The sequence below is a fragment of the Triturus cristatus genome, chromosome 3_2 (genome assembly GCF_964204655.1).
Source record: "Triturus cristatus chromosome 3_2, aTriCri1.1, whole genome shotgun sequence".
NCBI lineage: Eukaryota > Metazoa > Chordata > Amphibia > Caudata > Salamandridae > Triturus > Triturus cristatus.
The window spans coordinates 225,026,568-225,048,365 of NC_140584.1; the positions used below are offsets into that span (position 1 = coordinate 225,026,568).

General features: G+C 43.8%; 1 protein-coding gene across 1 annotated transcript in view; it reads right to left on the reverse strand.

Annotated features, from left to right (window-relative positions):
• The window catches only part of LOC146857060 (von Willebrand factor D and EGF domain-containing protein-like), a 1,714,722-nt gene that overhangs the window by 21,789 nt on the left and 1,671,135 nt on the right, over positions 1-21,798 (reverse strand). The window contains 2 exon segments of the mRNA XM_085647013.1: positions 16,675-16,689; positions 16,692-16,769. Coding sequence (XP_085503139.1) covers positions 16,675-16,689; positions 16,692-16,769 — 93 coding nt within the window.

The following is a 21,798-nucleotide window of genomic DNA, read 5'->3' on the forward strand; positions in this document are numbered from 1 at the left end:
ACAAAATTTAGTAGCGCTGTGTTCCGACATTTTCAAAATGCAGGGATGCACCGTATTTATAAGAATATGGCGCACCTCTGTGTTTTCCATAGCTCTGCCGGCTAAATTAAGCTGCCTAGCGCCAATGCAGGCACCTGCATTGCAGGGAATGATTATTTATGTGCAGGAAGGCGCAATTTGTTATTTCAATTTTCTGCAGCACCCATAGAAAAAGCAAAACCGAGGAAACATAAAACCATTTCTCATCATTTTGCCATTCTAATACCTGCTCTTGTACTGCATTAGTTTTTTGCACTGCCGCAGATTTGCACCTCCTTGTAAAGCAGGTGTAGTGTCAAATGCAAGGGGTGTTGTGGTGGTATGGCCACAGCAACACTCATTACACAGCCCTTTCACGCTAAGTAATGTGTGTAAAGGGGCCTTATTTACAAGGTGGCAAAAAGCTACAAAAAGTGGTTCAAGGCCGCTTTGTAAATATGGACAAGAGCATGTCACCAGCAGAAAGTAGCTAAAAGTGGTGTTCTGGTGGTGATATCCCCTTGTAAATATGCTCTTCATGATGCAGAGGGATGGAGGTTAAGCAACTATTTTGTGAAAGTTGTTCATGGTGACTACCATTTTGCTTAGAAAGCGTGTGATTCAGGAATTAACAATTGGAAACTAGAATAGCCACCACATTTACCATCAGGAATCTTCATTTAAGAAAGAGTATTAGCCATATTTGGAACAGGGCAAAGTAATCCAAACATGGGTGGAGGCACAAATTTGAGTTCGAGACCCTGCTACAGGATTCAGGATGTGTTCGTTTGGACTTAGCTTGCTCATTTTTCTTATACAATGTATTTATTATTCAGCCATCTCAAATAGGTAGTCTTTGTAAGACTTCCCAGCACCCTTCTACCAACTTAAATACTTGCTTTCTGAAAATTGACAACACCTCTGCAAATTAAAGCAATCAAGAAAAAAAGACTGCATCCATTCACTAAAGCTCACCAATTCTCTTATGATTTCATTGCCCTATAATTTTTGGTTTGAATCATTAAATCATTAATTGGATTTGTACAAAAGAAAACAATATCATATCATGGATTGAGAACAATATAAATGTAGTTCCAAAATATTTGACAGAATAATTAGCGAAACACAGTAATGGCATCACAGACCCAGAAGAAAGAATATGATTAAGAAAATTAATTTAGGAGGCAGGCACATGGAAATTAAGCTGATTTTGTGGCACAATTGTTGCTAGTCACAGAAGCACAATTTCCACTTACTTAGGGTTCCCATTAAGTCAACCCTCCAGCCTGCTACGATTGCCTCATAAGCAAGCAGATAATCTGACTAAAATATTGTGTACAAAACTATTTAGCCCAATTAATTAAAAGAAATATAACACTCTACTTGTAGTCTTACGCCCTCAGATACAGCCGTTTTATAATGTTTTCCAATCACAAAACCTTCCATGTGTATGCCTGAAAGTCTGTGTTTATCACAGATTTTAAAGAACACATTACGAAAGCTTTTTCTGCTAAGTGCACAATGCAATACAAATGACAGTAAATTATGACAGATGCGTAGCTAATGACAAATAGCACTGTTGCAGTTACAAGAACTACCCATAATAGATCACCATCCCAAGACATATAGGACCTGCTTCACAAAGTGTGCTTTGAAGTACTACAAGACGTACTAGAAAGTGGCATTCACAAGCTATGTGCAGAGTTTATGCCTCTGTAATTGCCTGTACTTTTGTGTGTAGAGCTCTCCATCACAACTGCAAAGTCTTCCCACATGTAAGTATATGTTTTAGTTGTAAAGTTGAGTTGACAGGTGGGAGCGTGTAGGAAAAGGGCAGACTTACCTCAAAAGGGGATGGAATTTGTTAGGGGTAAAATGAATTTAGGAAGCACTGGGAGGGGATTAGGGAGGGACATCACCCACACAAGAGTAAGCCAACTCCTATATTCTGGGGGTGGAAACATATAACTTACACTTTTGTAGTATATTTACACTCAGAGTTTGTGAGTAAACATATTTCAATGTGCAACTTACTCAAAAGTGTGTTACCTATGAGTATCCCATCAGGTGATTAGAAGAAGGTTTTTAGGAAAATTAAAGTTTTCACTTTGGAGTAAGTTTGCTGCTTTCGATATTCACCAAGTCCAAGTGCATAACCCTGAGATTTGTTGCCCGAACAGAGATGAGATTCCTGCTAATGTGTACCTTTTGCAGCTGCGGCCCATGCAGGTAAGAGCGGTGGGGCTGGGTGGGGGAGGATTTCTATGGACAATAAGGAGGAAAAATGTATTATTCAATTAATTTTCCCTTGTCATTGTCCGTCGAAATCCCCCCACTTGGCCCCACGACTCCTACCTGCACGGGCCGCAGCTGACCTTCTGTAAACAGCCAATAGGGATAAAAGATTAAAGTAGAGAGATCTTTTTTGTGTGTATCACATTATTTTTTTTGAATGAAGGCTGGTTTTATCCCATTGAAGAATTGTTAATAAGGCAGTGTGTTTAAAAGGGGCCTTTCTCCATGGGTGGCGAGTGGGCAGATTGGAGTGCTAAGGTTATGTGGCCACATAGTTACCGGTGTTACAGTTGACTCTTGTCTTTTGTTTTTATACTCATTGCAGTCTTCCAAGTATGTATGGTGGTAATAATTTAAATAATCCAGACATTAAGGCAATATCGTTGGGGCTACACCACTAAATATTTGGGCCTCTGGCAAGTCCATGCCTCAAACCATTTTTATTTATTTTTAAGGAAATATTTGTGTTGCAATAAATGAAATAAAAACAATGGACATTTTAAAACATGGTAAAAAAATGTTTTATTTACGGTAAAAAAAGGACATTTTGTTGTTTATAATTTATATTTATTTTTCAGTATATTTTTGGTTATTTTTTTATATGGTCACATACAATTAGACATGTTAAAAAACAAATAAATATACAGTCTACATAATATTTAGACCATATACATTTTCAAGTTATGTTTTCGAAAACATAAATTATAAATACAATATAATTTTTAAACATTGCTTCATTTACATGCATTTTTGTAATTCGTTGTACACATTTCTTTATATTGTAATTATGTTGCATACACAGAATTTTTATTTTCACACATCAAATGTTCATATACCATGTTTTATTACGAAAAAACATACACATTTGTTTGTTTATTTGGGTCCATTCTAAACACTTTGCATTTAGTACTTTATAAAACAAGGTAAATAGTTATATTTTATTTTGATTGATTTCGGTGGATGTTTGGTTTATTTTTTATTTCCATTAGGACAACATTTTTTTACCACATCTATGCAATTTTAATCTCTTTTCCTTAGTTCAAGTTTGGATCAGACATGTTCTAATGGGCCTGAGATTTATTTACTTGTACTATTACTTTTCTCTTTTATTGGTAATAGTTATTGTTTGTAAGTGTCCTATTGTGCGTTAGATGTGTTTTAGATGTAGGTAGCATGATTTCTTGTACTGTGTAGAGTCAATGAATCAATCAGGGGATTATGCAAGCGAACAACTCACCCGTGAGGGTCTCAAGGCGCTGGGGGAGAGGGGTGCAGCATAGGGTTGGCCGAAAAGCCAGGTCTTGAGGTTCTTCCTGAAGGTGTGCAGGGTGGGTGACCATCTGATGTTGGCTGGGGGTCCATTCCAGGCTTTGGCTGCGACATGGGAGAAGGCTCTTCCCTCAGCTCTGGGTCTGCAGATGCGTGGGGTCATTGCTAAGGAAAGGTCGGCAGAGCGGAGGTTTCTTTTTGGTGCGTGGAAAGGGATTCTTTCATTGAGGTTTTTGGGTCTGATATTGTGGAGGGGTTTGTAGGCGTGGGTGAGTAACTTGAAGGTTACTCTTTTTCCAACGGGAAGCCAGTGGATGACTCGCAGTTGTTGGGTCATGTGCTCATATTGTGGGGTGCCGAGGACGCTGAGAATGCACTTGTATTGTAGATACATGTAAATTGCAATGTTTTGAAAAAGTAATTACATTTTACATTAACCCCTTCCATGCTCATGACGGAACGGTTCCGTCATGAGCATCGGTTGAGCTGTGCTCATGACGGAACCGTTCCGTCATGGCCCCGCCCGCGCTCGAACCCTTCAGCACCGCTTTGTTTAGCTATTGTTGTTTTGGTTGGTGGTAAGTTAGTTACTAGATTTGTATGGTCTGAGTATTATTGAGGGAAATGTATTTATTAGATGTGCTTTGTTCATTAAATGTTCCTTATGGTTATAATATTTGATTGCTTTATTTAATGGGATTTGTGGTTATGTTAGGTGGGATGTATTTGTATGTTTTTTATTTTACAGGAGAGAATATGCTTTCCTCTGGCAAGAGATTTTGGGATGCTGAATTTTGATTCCACTTTTAGAGAAATGTTTTAACGTCTCCTATTTTAATTTGTTTCTACCACTTGTGTGCATTTTTATTAATTTTGTATTTTTGCTAATTTTAAATAATATTTACAGCTTCATTAAGGTATATTTGCAATGTAGTTATTTTTACAAATTGAATTTGGATTAATTTTTGCATCTTTTTTGTGTTGTGATTTGTGTATTAATATTGCAGTGATGGGATTATTAATGCACTCTATTGCTACAAAATGTAGAGTATTATTTCAAATTATTTGTGAGTAGGGATGTTTTAAACATATGTGGTTGGTTTATATTATTGTTTAAAGTCTATTGGCACTATCATGTTTTAACTACATTACATTTATCTTGTGTGTGGTGTCTTATTTGTTTCTGGTTGGGACAATTATGGGTTATTCACTCAACAAAAAAGTTACAGAAGAAGGACTTACCTACAGCCAGAGCACTGTCCTACTGCTTGAAGGACTGCCTTGCTGTCTGGGAAGGAAGAATTGGCCTGCTTGCTTTCATGCCAGGCTAACCAGAGTCACTCCAATTGTCAGTCAGCTGACCCCCTTTGTGAGCTAGAGAGGCACAACAAGCTTTAAAAGCTTCCCTGCAACTGCCTTGCTGACCTGCTGCAACTGGACCTAACTGACCCCGAAAAGTGGACCTGTCTGAGTCCTGTTGGCCTCTGCTGGAGTGAGTCCCTGATCTTCAAGAAGTGCATCCCAGATGCCCTGGACCCTTAGCTGGCATCAGAGTATACTTCTCTGCAAGGAAAGGTGTAAATCACTCTTGGCTGGCATCAGAGTGTACTCTGCAAGGAAAGGTGAAAATCTGGAAGTTTAGGCTTGAACGAAATTGTGATGCTCTGCTGAGACATGATTTATGGACTAGAGCAACCCACCAAGATGAACAGCAATATGAGATCAGCACTTCCCACTACAGCAATGACAGTCCATTGTGACTGCCAATATGAAGATACAGCAATTGCGCTCAACAACACTTGAATGGCTCTTCCCCCTACTGCTATGACAGCCCACGATGCCCAGCTGCATTTCGAGTTGTAGCATCTAAAACCCATGACGCTCTGTCAGCAGAACTAACATTGACCCTGTGTCCGACCCACACTCTATCGCAGTCAGTCTGAACATGTGACTTCCCCACAGTTTAGCTGCAAGTTACGCTTTGTGCTATTAGGCTCTATTTTCACTAAAAACTATTGTTCAAATGTTTGTCTTTCTGGTATCATTTTATTTATTAAAATGTGTTCTATTTTTCTAAATTGGTTTGTGACTTTTCTTGTGTTGTGTTTTCACATTATTACTGTTTGCTTCCTGCATAAATACTTTACACAATAGCTTTGGTTTAAGCCTGGCCACTTTGTGCCAAGCTACCAGAGGGCAAAGAATAGGTAAAATTAGTGACTTTTGTGGTTCACACTAACAAGACCTGTGGCTGTTGAGTGAGTTGGGGTTCCACCTGCCATAAATAATAAGCCAATTTCCTACAATTACCTTCAGGGTGCTTGAACCCCCCAATAAAGATTGAGTGAAGTTGGTCAGCAAAGATCATCAGTATTCCAAGCACTATCAAAAATTTTCTTCAAAAACATAGGCCCAAGAGAAAAAAGAAATCTCTCTTCTGTTGAAGATTTTACTATTATTTACCAGATCTCTCTTCTGTTGAAGATTTTACCATTATTTACTAGATAGCACTACAGCTATCTTGTACAAAAGAGGCCTTCAATCATTTCAAAAGCACTCGCTGACCATTTTGGAAACCAAGAATCATGCAAAGGCTGTCTGATGCAGTCCTCCTAGGTGCCAGCAACATCTGTCTGCTTTCTAGCTTCTCTCCCTGCATCAGAACTCCAAGCTCTCATCTGTGCAAGAACATTACATCCAGCTTGCCTTCCTATAAGATTCTAAGAGTTCCTCATGCCCAGGCTTTAAATGCACAGCCAACAAAAAAATGAAACCTTTGTATTGGCCTTGGAGGCCTAGCTTGATTTGTCACACTTTTCTGCAAGAATCAGGCCACACTGGACATCACTTTAATCTGGCAGCCAAGCCTGTTCAGTGGGGTTCTCAGACTCCAGGTCTTTTAGATTTGAGGAGTGTAGTGAAGTTCCCCAAACTGCTTCTCTTGATGCAGGTATGGCTCTCACTATCTCTGTGTATTAATGCTGGTTCAAGTCAAGAAAATTGTCATTGATTGCAGCTCAAAGAATTTCAATGTGCCAGAGGTCATGAATAAGGGCAATCCCAAAGCTGGCGATTCCTGGCGTCCTTGAGAATAATCCTTAACTACAACTGATTATTTCAAATGAAATTGAAAGATGTTTAGCTTTTTTTACTTTCAATACTAATTAATAAAAACTGTTTACAATTTTAAAACATTTTGAATTATTTAACCAATAACATTCACAATTTTAGAAAGTCCCCCAAAAATGTAGCATAAAATATTTTTTAGAAGATTTAAAGTATTGTTGGAAGGTGGTTTATTAGTAGGTGCAGATAGGTACCTATAAATAGTAAAAGTAAAAAAATCACAAATAAGTTCCTGTCAAGTCTCTATAAATTAACCCCTGAAAAACTGTTAGCAGCTTGGCTGATGAGCAATCAGATTTAACTTATGAGAAAGGTGTATAAAGCATTTAACAGCACCAAAGCAGTGAATAAGAAACAAAGCAAAATAAATTCCAACACTAATCTAAAAAAAATGTGAATATATATATCTTTAAAATGACACCACAAAAATCCAATGTAGGGAACCGGAGATATGAGATTTTAAAAATTAAATGCAAAAATGTGCTTTCTAGCTCCTAAAAGTAACAAATGGCAACCGTGGTTATCGGGTTGCGCTCGGCCGGTACTAAGTCAAACTCTCAGGTTACCACGATCGAGCACGGGTCGGATATGTTGAGTGGTTAGAGCAGTATTTACCTTCTCACTTTTTGGAGCATTTTGGCTTGATGCTGAGCGATTCGCCTCGTCATATCAGGGTTTCAGTTTGACAACAGAGGTCTACTGAAGAGAGACGTCTTGGTAAATGATGGAGGTATTTATGTTCATCGCTGGTGTTGAAGAGCTCTGAAACTTTCAGTGTGGCAAACCTGCACAGTCAGGCCGATTCGCAGGTTGACATTCCTGGCTTGACTCTGTCAAGGTTGATCTTCTTTTGGAGCTTTTTACCAAAAGTTGTTATAGATTTCCCACATTTTCAGAACTTCTTTGAAATGCCCTTTGAGGGTCCAGATCATCAGCCAAGGGTCCAGAGGTTCTGATTTACCTCTGTGACTAAAATTCCCACAATGCACCTGGTCAAATCCAGTAAAGTTCAGGTGAAACTGATCAGCTGGACTTGTCCTTGTTGGAGATGATGCAGGTGAATTCTTCCAGCACTTTTCTTCCTGTTGATGATCAGGGAGTCCACTTCTTGATACTTTAAGACAGGCAAGTCTTATTCTGTGAAGCTTTGAGAGTGCAGCAGGTGCAGTCCTTATGAGTACAGTCCATTCTTTGTGCAGTCCATGGGACCAGCGGGCAGTCCGACTTCTCCAGAGGTTTCCAAGCAGGAATTTGAGGTGCAGTGCAGCTCTCCCAAATTTATTTCAGATTTTGGGCTGACAAGACGGGGGGCACACCCAACCAATGGGGTTCATGTTGCTAACCTGTGGGATGAACATTTTACTAGAAGTGTGGCACATTTCTGTCCCAGAATCTCACTCAAAATCAAAATGGTGAAAATCTCTCCTGGGAGTACAGGTCTGCCTATCTTTTCCCTACACTCCCCTTCCAGCCCCTCTCCTAATCTAATTAGAGGGGCTCGCATCTGGGTAAGGAGCAGGAAGTGGTGGTTGGCCTGGTTCCTGTGCTAACTATTCTTCTCCCTTTGAAGAGATGTTTGGCTACCCAGCCCCCTTCCTGCCCTAGCATCTGCAGGAAGCAGATCTCCTCCCACCAGATGGTTGCATTGTTTCAGCCTTGGCCACTTTACACCTACTCAGGAGCAACTTGGTTCAGCCTATCAAAGGCTGGTCAATCAGAAGAGACCTGTTACAGGGCTGCTTTAGATAACTTCAGGAATGCAATTTCTAAAACTAATTTCCTGCAATAGTTATAACAAATCCGACCTTGGCAATTTGTTGGATATATTGTAACTATTATTTTGATATTTTGAATTATTGTTCTGTCTCACTCCTGTCAAAAGTTAGACATTATTAAAGTTTAATAAAGCATTGCAACATTAGCCTATGAAGTTAGCAACACTACAATATGAAAAAACGAAATTGGCAGTTTTCCCATCATCATCGCATACAAAACATAATTTATAATGTACTTCAATTGAATTAGAAGGCACCATACTCTGGGACATCTAGGGCAGACATTAGGGGTGATTTATATGTAATACAAACATAGTTTTAGACTTTGGAAGTACTTTTAATTCCAAAGTCGAGTTTGGACATAGTTTTATTTTTAAACCAGCTTGCTAGGCAGAGCTGCTTTAAAATGACAGCAGAAACCATAACAGTGCACGCTTAAGTGCATTAAATTCCCTGGAGTCTCTAAACCTACATGCCCTACCATATACTAGGGTCTAACAAGTAGGTTGTCTGAACCATTTGTAATTACACTCAATTACTATATTTCTTTCCAATACAGCACTGGCCCTGGTTAGCAGATTCCAGGGCAGATTCAGAGTCAGAAAATGTAGGTGATCAGGGCACCAGGGCAAAAAGAATGACTTTCTCACAAGTAAAAAATTGAACAATCATATGAATCATTATTTCAAAGGCAACTCAAAATTGAAATTAGCTTATACTTTTTAGTACTGTTTTCCCACTTTCTATATTGACATTGGCCTCCATTTGGAATCACACTTTTCCCATATGGGATCTCATCATAAGAGTGTGTATAATTATTGCTGTCAACCCAGGCTGCTTCTGTACATTCAGAATTTTGTTGGAACTTGGATGACCATTTAACAGATGCACTTTGAGCCAGCTGCAGTACTCCTTTAGCTGACTTATGCCATGCTGCATTTTCTACATATGGTTAAATTCTAAAACAGCGCTGGTTGTTGTATCAAGTACAAACCACTATATTTGAGTCAAATTCGAAGACCACTAACATCTGACATTTTAAGCCCCTCAAATAAACTTGGACACTCTCTTGGGCACTTGAGTAAAAAAAAAAAAAAAAAACAATCGAATGGACCATGCATTTTACTGGATGAGAAAAAAAATATCTTTGCTGTAGCATCTTAAACGCAGAGGTCATCGACCAAAGTCTATACTAGCTCTCAATTTAGCGTCACCTTTCTTTATTTGTTTGGTGTAGCTTTGCAAGAGGTGCTGATGCATAAAGAAAAAACAATGTAAACAATACTAAATATTTGACATATAAGTAGGCAAGGCTAAAAACACAAATCAGTGTAATAGAGTACACTGTTCCACAGACCGGTATCTTTCACACAATTGTGACAAAAACGTGTTTTGTACAGCATATATCCCTTTCAAGAGGGCGTTATATTGCTGAATGAGAGATGCATTTGCCACTAAACTCAATGATACTTGAAACGACGAAAGACTGAGTGGATCTAACAGGATCTGAACTTGTGACCAGGAGGTCAATCAAACACAGAGGGGAATATTCTCAAGAATGTGTGATAACCGCAGAATTATCTTAACCCAGCTCTTCACATCGCAGTCTATCACGGGAAAATAACCCAGTGTTAACGTGGTATTCCCAAAACGGCGGTACCATGCGATAGTCTCACGATACTGCGTCAAATGAACACGTTAAAATCAATGCCACACCGCAAAAACGCGAAACACAAACGCAAAATTAGTAGCAATGACGCCAATCGCGATACAAATTTTAACGAAAAACAGCCACAGGCCTGCAATTCCCACGCGTCATGCGGGAAAATGCACTATAAAAGTAGAAAAAAAAACATACGACCAAAAGCCAAAAAACAGCGAAGCACAATGGAGGTAGCCGGAGCAAGTACAGAGGAGAACCAGAACCCCACAAGCCCCCCGGAGGACCAGCCTGGGACCTTGGGGTCAGGGAAGGGCAAGGACAAGAAGAGTAGGAAGAAGCGGTTCAGTCCGCAGGAAAACAGGTTCCTGATAATGGAGGTGGTGGAACACCATCAACTACTGTTCGTCACCTCCACTGTGTCACTGGCAACTAAAAATGGAATATGTCAGACCATCGTGGACAAAGTGAATGCAGTCGGAGTGCTGAAGAAGACAATGGAAGGGGTCAAGAGGCACTGGAATTATGTGAATCTCAAAACGAAGCAGAAGCTCGCAAGAAACCAAAAGGCAACAATGCAGATTGGAGGTGAGAGTCTAGCTCCACAGGAGGAGCTGGATGAGATGGAGGAAATGGTGTCCACAGTCATCAGTGGGGAGACGGTGGCAGGAGTTGGGGGCCCAGACATTGCTCAACATGACCGGACACAACAGCAACAGGGTGAGTAACGACCAGGGACTGGGGGGACGGGGTAGATTGGCACAATGGCACACATGCACAATTAAGCATAGCACATCTACGGACAAATCATGCCCCAGACCCCCAACTCCCACCAAGAGACCAATGCACCCAAGTATGCAACATCTCTGCACTGTATAAGCACAGAAGCCAGAGGCACACCGCATGTAAGGGATAAGGGGCAGCTAAATCAGAGCTGCAGGGGCAACTTCCCCAAAATGCGGCACATGCACATTACATGCAGAGCACATCAACATTGACAACGATGTGGTACAAACCGCAACACGTCCACAACAGAACAGAGGGCACAACTGGTGCTGCATGTGCATAGAAACTGGCCAATCACATTGCAAGGAAATGTGAGTTGACAAAGTACAAGTACAAACACACATCCGTGATGTTGTCCAAATTTCCACTGTCCCGCATCAAATAGGCAGCTCCCCCAAACAATCACAATGTACACTGTCATGCAGTCTGAATGTAAACATGCACAATGCTTCAACATACATGTGAACACAATGTTAAACTGCATCTCCCCTTCACATTGCAGGGGGAAATCCAACACCTCCTGCTGAGCGGGCCGAACCTCTCTTCTCTGATGACGAAGAGGACCACCACACCTTCGACTCCGACGCCCTCCAACATCTCATGGAGTGCCTCCACAGCTCACTTCCAGGAGCAGGACAGCTCAGCTGCTACGAAGAGAACCCACCCCTGTACAGAACACACAGCAGGCAGCACCCACCACCACAGCTGCCTCCCAGGACCCCTGCTACGAACACATGGCCTTCCAACACCGTGTGTTGGGGTGCCAGGAGAAGCTGGCTGAACAGGTGCAGGTGGGGTTCGACCGCATGGCAGCCAAACTAGATGCCATACGTGGGTGTCCAAGTCCCATCAGGGACCAATCACAGTCCCTAACGGACACCCACAGTCCGCTCCATGCTCTCCAACGAAATGTGGCTGAAATCGCTAGAGTCCTGACTCTGCGACAAGAACGACTGTCTAGTCAGAGTGCCTCCAACGATCTCGCACTGGAGTTGGGACACATGCGGAGGATCATGGAGAACATGGAGCGGATGCCACGGCTGCACACCAGTGACAGGTAGCTGGGTCCCTCAATGCCCTAAAGACCCTCTTCATGGCATTGCTCCACAAGGCCTGGTGCTGATACATGCTGCTGCTACCACCCCATCCACATCTCCTGCCCCTGATATGTCAGTGCCACAGTGTGGCAGCCATTCCACCTCCGACCCCTGAGGTGTCACTGTCACACAGTGTTGGACACAGAACACTACCACCCACATGTGAGGCACATGAAACAGCAGAGGATGAAGATGCGATTGAATCTGCCTTCATGGTCAAAAGGACGCTGTAGCATTCATATCTGCCATGTGGCCTGTTTCTGCTTGGTTTTGCCCTCTGCATCATCACCTTCCATTGTCCCTCGATGCACTCTGCGACACTCACCTTGGACCTCGACATGGACTGCCATCTTCTGTTTGGTCACCAATGACACAGCTATCAGACTGCAGACTGAACTCCTCCTCTTCTGATGTACTTGTCATTCCCTGAAGGACTCTGGCTGGGCCCTCATGGGCCAACAATGTAACGTGGGGTTTGCATGGCCCTGTACCGCTCCAGCTGCAACACTCCACTGAATATGCAATAAACATTCATATTCACACAGATGTGTCATGTCTATGATCTTTCAAGTGTGGAAGTATAGATGAATGTAGAGTCAGTGATTCCCCTTACGTCCATGTTGCTCATGTTGAGGGACTTGGGTCACAGGGTGACACATTATCGATTGCGGTCGGGGTTGCACCAACACTACTACAGAGACACACGCATTACTTACTTCCTTGTCCAGCCCAGGATGGAACCATGCCCAGAGCCCCGGGATCATTGTTCACACCCTTACGCTGGACTGAAACACGCCAGGACAGCCCACTCCGCTTAATCTCAAAGGGGGGGACGACAACGTTACCTGTCCCAGGTCTTCCCTGTAGGGATCTGCTGCTCACAGGTCTAGTTGTCAGCATGCCACAACCACTCCCTCATGGCTGGTTTACCCCCACACACACCTATCTAGCACAGGCATCACAGGACATGTGACCCTACCAATAAAAAGCACCTGGCGCACGTGCTGGATGCTATTTCCACTCTCTAACTGGGTGTCTCCGTGTGGTTATCATTTCTGCATGAGGGCCTAGCGCCCTGCCACCTCACATTGCCCAGTGCCGGGGGTGACATGATGGTGTCCGCACCACGGGACTCAATTAAAAAGGGTCCATGGCTAGCGGTGCACAGACTTGGTGGCACCGGATACACTGCGGCAGGCACAGGCACACCACCAAGGTAGGGGCACCTAAAGTGCTGAGCGGGTGTGCAGCCTGCGATGATGCGCTGTCCTGGCAGTCCGGACTGGTAAGGATTAGTGTGAGCCCTGCTGGACCGCAGTGTAGGCCTGAGCCAGCAGGTAGTGCGGGCTTCCTGCCACATGGCGTTGCCTCGCGGTTCACAGAGTTAGTGGCACCTCAAGAGCTGAGCGGATGTGCAGCCTGCGATGATGCCGTGTGCACTGATATGGTCTCTGTCATTGCGAAATCAAGACCCAAAATCAAGTGTGTGATCTGGTGGCCCGCGGTGCCGGGCGGTAAGATGTGGAGGGTGCCATGGTCGTGGGCCCCGGGCTTGGAGCTCCCACCGGCACGTGGGGAGCCCTCTTGGAGACACGCAGATGGCGGAAGGTGAGCAGTGAGGCCTGGTTGCGCAGGGGCGGACAATCACCGTTGGGCAGCAGGAGGGGCTGGGGTGCAGCAGCCTGTGTGCGCAGTGGTGGGCAAGCGATGATGGCGTGTGCAACTGTATGGGCTCTGCCATTCATGTCTCTGGAAACTGTTTCAGATAATGGACTTGGGGGACTACAGTGTATACCGGCACATGGTTAGAGACACACCGGTGGCAGCAGGTGAGCAGTGAGGCCTGGGTCCGCAGTCTCGGCACTCTCTCTCCCTCTCTTTCTGTCGCACTCTCTCTCTCTCTCTCTCTCTCTTTCTCTCTCCCTCTCTTTCTCTCTCCCTCTCTCCCTCCTCTCTCTCTCTCTCTTTCTCTTTCTCTCTCACTCTCTCTTTCTCTCTTTCTCCCTCACTCTCTCCCTCTCTCTCTCTTTCTCTCTCCCCCTCTCTCTCTCTCCCCCTCTCTTTCTCTCCTTATCTCTGTCTCTATCTCTCTTTCGCTCTCTCTCTCTGTACTTTGATGGGCGCATGACACACCTTCTTATCTAGATTTCTGTCTTACAGGCTGTGACTTACAGAATGTCCTGAGAAGACCTGCCATGACTCTTCAGAATTGTTGTTTTGGGTTTATTCTGTAATGAATGTATTATTTGGATATTATGAGATGAATTTATGATTTCCCTTTTTCTGACCACACATGTATGTTAGGTGTTGTGATTGTGCGACTACAGGCAAATTGTTTGGTTCATGATTTCGTAGAGTTGATGTGCAGTATCTTTGTCCAAAGGTGGCGTGCCCGGGGTAGGGCCCGGGGGGGTGGTCCTGGGGGTGGTGGCGGTGGATGTTGTTGCCCTATTGGGGCTCTGGGCTGCATGATCAGTTGCTCCAGGGCATCTGTTGTCCTTCATGTGTGGCTATGGGCTGAACTCCCTTGTCTGGTGCCGGTTGTCGTCCGACTTTACACCAGGTAAGAGCAGGTGTTAAATCCTGCTGCTAACGCGCCTTATCGCATGTTTTGTGATCTCATCGCTGATCTGGCTGGTCATTGAGAATATTGCGAAGTGGTGTTGTCACGGATTTTTGTACGGGAACGCCTACTCTGCATATCTTTAGCTTTAGTTGCCGGGGTCATCTGTGGTGATGTTTTTTGCGACTGCTATCGCAGGTAAACTGGTGATATGAGCTGTTAGCACCAGCTTGTGAATGGGTCAATACATTTATCGCAGCTTTGGCTCCGCTAAAGTGCCGATAACTCGGCGATAGATCCTTGAGAATATGCTCCAGATTCATTTAGCAGATGGGTTAGACCACTGAATTACCAGTCCCCAGTGGAAGCACAACTGTCACCTGCTTTCAGGACAGAAACAGCACTGGTCCAACTGTCACTTTATCGTAACTAACCTGAGATGAAAAAGGGCCCGAGATCATTCTACATACCAGTGCAAGTAAGTTAACACATGCAAGAAGACAATGGCACTGTAAAACTCGACAGAAACAACCAGACGCATTTATTAGAAACAAATTGGTTGTTGCACAAAAAGAAAACCTAGGGGTTATAGCAGAATTTGAGGTGATGTCAAACCGTTTCAAAACCGAGATTTTGGTAATTGATGAAGCCGAGAAAATGAATTGGATTGGATAAGCATGTTTTCAGAACTGCTTTTTGATCCACTGACAAGCATTGTGAGATTTGCACTGCCTTCGGTCCCAACTAGACAATTCTATATCGTGGCTACTTACAAACAACACCCACCCATGACCTGACCTCACTTAGAAACATAGAGGCGACTCTTTTAGTAGTACAGCATGATGGTCAACTACAGAAGCACACCATTCTGGAATCAAATACTCATAGGAAATGAAAGAGTACATTAAACTCAAAATGTAAACAACAACAACGCTGGTTTTCTCAGGTTAAGATGGCAGTGTCTTTATTTTATGGCTGAGGCTATCATTGTAGTGTGTCACAAGGGAGAGGGGCCAGGACAGTTACAAATGGGGCACTGGCCCTACCTGCCTCCCATGGCGATGTCACAACCCAAACACACCCTCATTTACTACCACATTAAGCAAATCCTTCTCAATGTTTCACCTAGGAATGGATGCAACATGGCAGTGGTCGAACCATGTCCCACAGGCTCTGAAACACTCCACCATACACTATAAAAAGACAACTCCCAGCTCCTTAATGGGCTTACGAAACTCTTGAAATCAAGAATGTTAAATGTGATGCATGCGAGCAAGGCACCAAGTAGTAATGGAGAAAATTAGATACCATGTGTCATGGAGCTGTTTGAGTGTTGTCTCTCGCACGGTTTATATGTGTAGCCTGGCATTATCTTGCTTCTATGTTCTGAACCTATATTTGAATGGGTGTCAAAGTTCCTTAATAAGATGAAAATGCAACATGGTTGGCACCATATTAACATCACAAATTAATAAATACATTATCAATAACAAGTTTTCTTCCGCCTGTTAAATAAATTAGTGAGCAAGTCACTTGGTGAAATAAATCCATTGTTCCCATCTCCCTTCAACTAAATCTTCTGGAGAGGGCCTGAAGAACATTAAGCCAGACTTCCCTCAAAGCAGGTATCATCAGAATCAGAAAGGGACAATAATAATAGACACAAACGAGCCTTTAATACATTTCTGCAAACCTCAGTGATTACGGGGAAACATCAAATGTATTTTCAGCTCATGCAGGTGGATTGCACGAAGCTGTACTCTATGGGTTATTACTAATAGGGCATGAACAGGTCTGAAAGAACACATTTGAACTGTGATCCTATAACCTCTTTCAAATACCTATGAGCTACCCCCATTCCTTACAATAAGTACACTTGGGGCAACATAAAGCACTCGTTTTAAGGAATATAAAGTGATAAAACACACATCTTAGACTTTTTAAGAGACAGTAGGGCTACGCACAGGGTAATGACGCGCATAGTACACACACAATGTAAAATCACTGCAAATGGGATATATTCACTAATAGTTGGATTGATTTAGTAGATGGCATATTTGGTAATTTATCTTTCAAAATTCTTACCATTTTGACAATGGATCCATAGAATCTACGAGGACAGGAACATGTGTTGGGACGAACACAGACACCTCGGTTTAAACAAAGAGGCACGCACACAGCTGTATAGAAATAAATACATAGAAATAAATGTATAGATATAAAAGTATCATACTAAGCACATATAATTCTAAAAAATATGTTTTCACTTATTGCATTAAGAAAGACAAGTTGAACATTGACAACCATTAGTTTCCTGACCCATTTTCCCTTATTAGAAAGAGAAAGTGTACAATTGTGTGAGAACTGAGATAACACACAATACTTTATCGTGAGGCCATGATGGCATGTATATATCACATTGGAGTGATCCTAATTCATGGGATGTGTACTTTAGTACGATATTGCTTGTTTTATGTTTTACAATAGTTGTGTGGTTTATGATGGTGTTCGATTTATGTGGTGATGGTACATGTGTGGGAATGTTAGTAGAACCCTGAGATGACAATATAGGACAATATCACAAATATTTCCTGTTATGTACATTTTTACACTGCATGCTTTTACTTGGGGTTGTTAGCTTGAAAAATATGTTTTCTTCAAAGCGTACCAACAGTGGGCACTGATTGGAACTGGAATGGTAATTTTTACCTTTCATGAGTAAATTGATGATAAACCAATGAACAATGGTGAGGATCAATAGGTTTATGTTATTCTGTTATTGCAGCATTACTACACAATTAACATTTTCCACATTCACCACATCATTTGCAGATTTCCCAAAATCTATATTTCTAGGTCAAATGGATGAAACTAATACTGCCAAAACATGTGCCCAATAAATAGAATTCTTTGCTGCATATGTTAGATAATTGCACACATAATAATCTGAGTATCCCTGACAATAGTAAAGCTTTGAGAGTGGCATAGGGCTTTCATTCTGATTGTGAGGCCCAACCCGAAGTTCATGTAGAACTGTGAAGTATTTTACATATTTCACAGTTTCTGTGAAATATGGGTTTTTATACCAATGCATATTGTGCAATAAAATGTCCAAACCCAGCATCAGCTTGGCAACTTTATTTTGTCATTATTTCCATATATAATATGCACAATTTGAGCATTTAAGATGCCATTTTCTGATTTTCATCATGGTTTGGTCATAGCATTTTATAATTTCATGTACATTTTATTGTACAACATCACTCTCGCTCTCTCTGTGTATATATTAGAAGGGGGATTCGGGTTGGCTGGGGTATACACCTAAACCAGGCAGAACCCACAACTCTTAGTCAGGGTTAGGAAGTTACACACACAAGATAACCCTTGCTCACCCACTTGGTAGTTGGCAGAGCAGTCAGGCTTATCCCAGATGCAAGGTATAAAGCGTTTACCTGTGACACACAAGCACACCACAAAGAGAGACTCAGACAAGGATATATAAAAATGTTACATATATTGTATGAAAAATACATAGACCACAATTACTTAAACCATAAGTCACCTTGTTACCAGGCAATTTGTCATGAAATCACATGTAGTGCATTGATCTAGTTACACTCACCTTGCACAGGTCACATATCACTTGAGAATGCTGTTCAGAAAAGCAAAATGCATTGGATTACCATTACCTTGATAATTCCTTAACCTGTGCCTTGAGATCAACTGGCGCTCATAACGGGCCTTTCCGTGCACCCTCCAGGCTGCCCGTGGTGTCAGGAACTGTCCTGCCAGTATCTGAGTTAAAGACAAGGGGCATAAATCACCCAGGTGCGGTAGGGTGCAGACTCATGGGAAAGGGGGGTTGCTAAAGTCTCCACCGTGCAATTACCCGCTTGCTGTGTTTCAGGCCACTAGCGGGTGTGACTGGGTTACCTGCCGGGACTACACCAGAAATGCAACGTGGTCTTCGCATGGCGCCGTGCAGCTCCTATCAGCTGGAGCGGCCCGTCTGCCTGGTGTGGGGCTCCTGCTCTGTACTTGCAGGGGAAGCCCCTCTCCATCTTCCTTCAAGGAAGCGGACTGAACTCTCAGAGGTGGGGCCGGCTGCTGATGACTCCGCTCTGGCTTTGAGCTCCTAAGACCATTGCCGGGCATTGCCAGAGACTCTGGGCCGTGCGTCGATTGTCATGGCAACCACAGAGTATTCCTTCATGCCTGCCGTGCTGAAGTCAGCAGACTTTTTCTATGCAAGACTTCGCTCCGCAACAGGTGGGGCATGGTTTAGGGCCGGGGAAACACAGGAGGAGTTCTTTGTGCCGGCTGCTCTGACATCTGTGAGTCCTCTCAGTGCACGACCTCTCTCCGCAGCAGGTGGGGCCTCGTTTGAAGTTGGGGCAGTGCTTAGAAGTTAACAAAGAAAAGAGTGCACTCAGTTTCCAGTGCCTAAGGGCCCCAAGCAAGCTTTTCAACAAAGCATGTGCACCAGGGAGTCTTCCCCCGCTGCCAGCACAGGGAGGCTTTCAGGAGGTAAAATCCTTTTAGATCAGACAAAACAAACGTGGAAACTTTGCTGTCCTTGAGTTTCCCAGAACAGGAGGCCAGCACACACAAGCCCTTGAAGAGTCCTTCACAAACAGGATACCAAAGCAGGGCAAAAAGAATCAGTTGTTTTCCTCCATCATGGACAGATGCAGCAACTCCAGGCCAAACAACCCCTCACACAGAAAAGGCAGTGCTCCTCACACAGTCCTTCTGCTCACCTTCTTGGAAGGGTCCTCTTGTTCCTTGAAGTAATCAAAAGTTCTGGGCTTTAAGGTTCACTACTTATACACCATTTTGTCTTTGTTCTTCTTTGTGGAATGGTCTCTGAGCCCAGTCCAAACCAGTTCTGTCCTCACTAGTGCAGTATGACCACAGGGGTGGAGAAAGCACTGTGCAAGGTTGACCTGCTCTATTCAGGTGCAATGAGAACCCCTCCTACTACACTAAATGCAGCAAAAGTCTATTCAGCTCCGCTCTGAGTCATCCAGGAAGGGCCAGGCAAACCTCAATCCCCCAGTGGCTGTCTACAGTTCTCCAAAACTAGACAGCTAATCCACAACCAGGCAGAGGCAGACAGAATGGTGAAACAAGAAAATGCGAACTTTCTAAACACACAATTTAAAAATCATCTTTACTAAAAGATTTAATATTAAATTCTGAGTTCAGAGAACCTAAACGTTATTCCTCCATCTTGTCCCAAAGGGAAATCATACTTGTAAGATGTCACAAAATATATCCCATGTTATCCTATGGGATAGATAGCCCTTCAATAGTGAAAAACAAAATGCACTGTATTTCACTATCAGGACATGTCATAGACACCAGCACATGTCCTACCTTTCACATACACTGCACCCTGCCTATTGGGGTACCTTGGGCCTACCTGAGGGGTGACTTACATGTGAGAAAAGGGAAGGCTGGGGCCTAGTAAGAGGGGGCACTTGCCAGGTCGGCATGGCAGTTCAAAACTACACACAGACAGTGCAGTGGCAGGTCTGAGTTCTATTTGCAGGGCTACTTAGGTGGGTGTCAGAATCAGTGCTGCAGGCCCACTAGTAGCATTTGATTTACTGGCACCTTTAGTTCACTTTACTAGGGATTTACCAGCACATCAAACATGCCAATCCGGGAGAACCGATTGCTTTTTTTGATAATCAAATTTATTAGCATTTGAGAAAAACAAAATACACAAAGACAGCAAGAGTGCGCACAATGTATCTGAGTCCATCGCCAGTGAACAACAGTGTAGTAGACCTGAGCACAAGACCCCGGAGCAGGACACCTTGTGGATGTAGCAAGACAGAGGAGAGCTTGCACAGCGATCAAAACAACCAATTTAGCCACTTGCCCCAAATCTTTTCAAACTTTTCAGGACATCCCCGGGTCTCAAGGAGGGGTTCTTCTTGGGCCGCGCACCAGTCCACCCCTCTTCGCCACTTCCGTACAGTAGGGGGTTTGCCTGAGACCAGGCCGCTGCAATGTCTCGCTTGGCTACTGCAACCCCAGTGCCCAAGAAGTGTTTGTCGACTCTAGAGCCGTCGAGTCCATCGAATACTCCCCGGAGAAGATGCAAGGGGTCGTGGGGGACCAGCCATCCCAAGGTCTGCGTGAGCTCCGATTCTACACCCACCCAGAATGAGTCAAGAATAGGGCACTGCCAGACCATGTGATACAAATCAGCTGGGGTATGGCCACACTGCGCACAGGCTGGGGAGCAGCGCAGCTGTGCCCTATACAGACGCGCAGGGGTAAGAAATGTCATGTGGCATGGCGTGGCAGTTCGGGCTGGACTGTTCCCATGAGGCACAGGGTCAGACTGATTTGCATATGGCCATGTCTGAACTGGGGTGGCAGAGTGGGCTAATGAACGGTGATGGATCAAACCCAGATCTGTTGACTGGGTGTGAGTGTTTGATTGGTTCTGATGCTCCGTCCATCACCACCCCCTTTTGTACCGCTTTGTTCGCCATAAGTTAGCAGGGTATGCTCAGACGTGAGTCCCTTGCTCACTTTGCCACTGGATTCAAGCAAGCCTGGCTGAAGATGGCTGAAATGCCAGAAACCGGTCCTAGGAAGCTTGTTTCCGGTCCAGGGAAGGCATGGCTTGACAGTCCGGGCTGGACTGTTCCCATGAGGCACAGGGTCAGACTGATTTGCATATGGCCATGTCTGAACTGGGGTGGCAGAGTGGGCTAAAAAATGGTGATGGATCAAACCCAGATCTGTTGACTGGGTGTGAGTGTTTGATTGGTTCTGATGCTCCGTCCATCACCACCCCCTTTTGTACCACTGGGTCTTAGGAATGACCACGATAGTAGCCACATTGGTCTCCGTGGGGAAGGATCCCATCTCCACCACGTGTTGGAAGAGGTCAACCAAGTGGGGGACCAGTAAGTCATGGTATGTCTCGTAGTAGTCCTGCGGGAAGCCGTCCGGCCCAGGCGTCTTTCCGGAGTGCAATAGGGAGGTAGCACCATGTATCTCCTCAGGGGTAAAGGGAAGGTCAAGGGCCGTCGAATCGGCTTGGGCAAGATGGGGGAGATGAACCCCTGTCTGTTCTAACAGTTTGACCAGGGAGACCCCAGGGGTCTGGGCTGAGTAGAGCTGGGCATAGTAGCCCGCAAAAGCCTGGGCAATAGCTCGCTAGGTACAGTGATGGCTACCGGC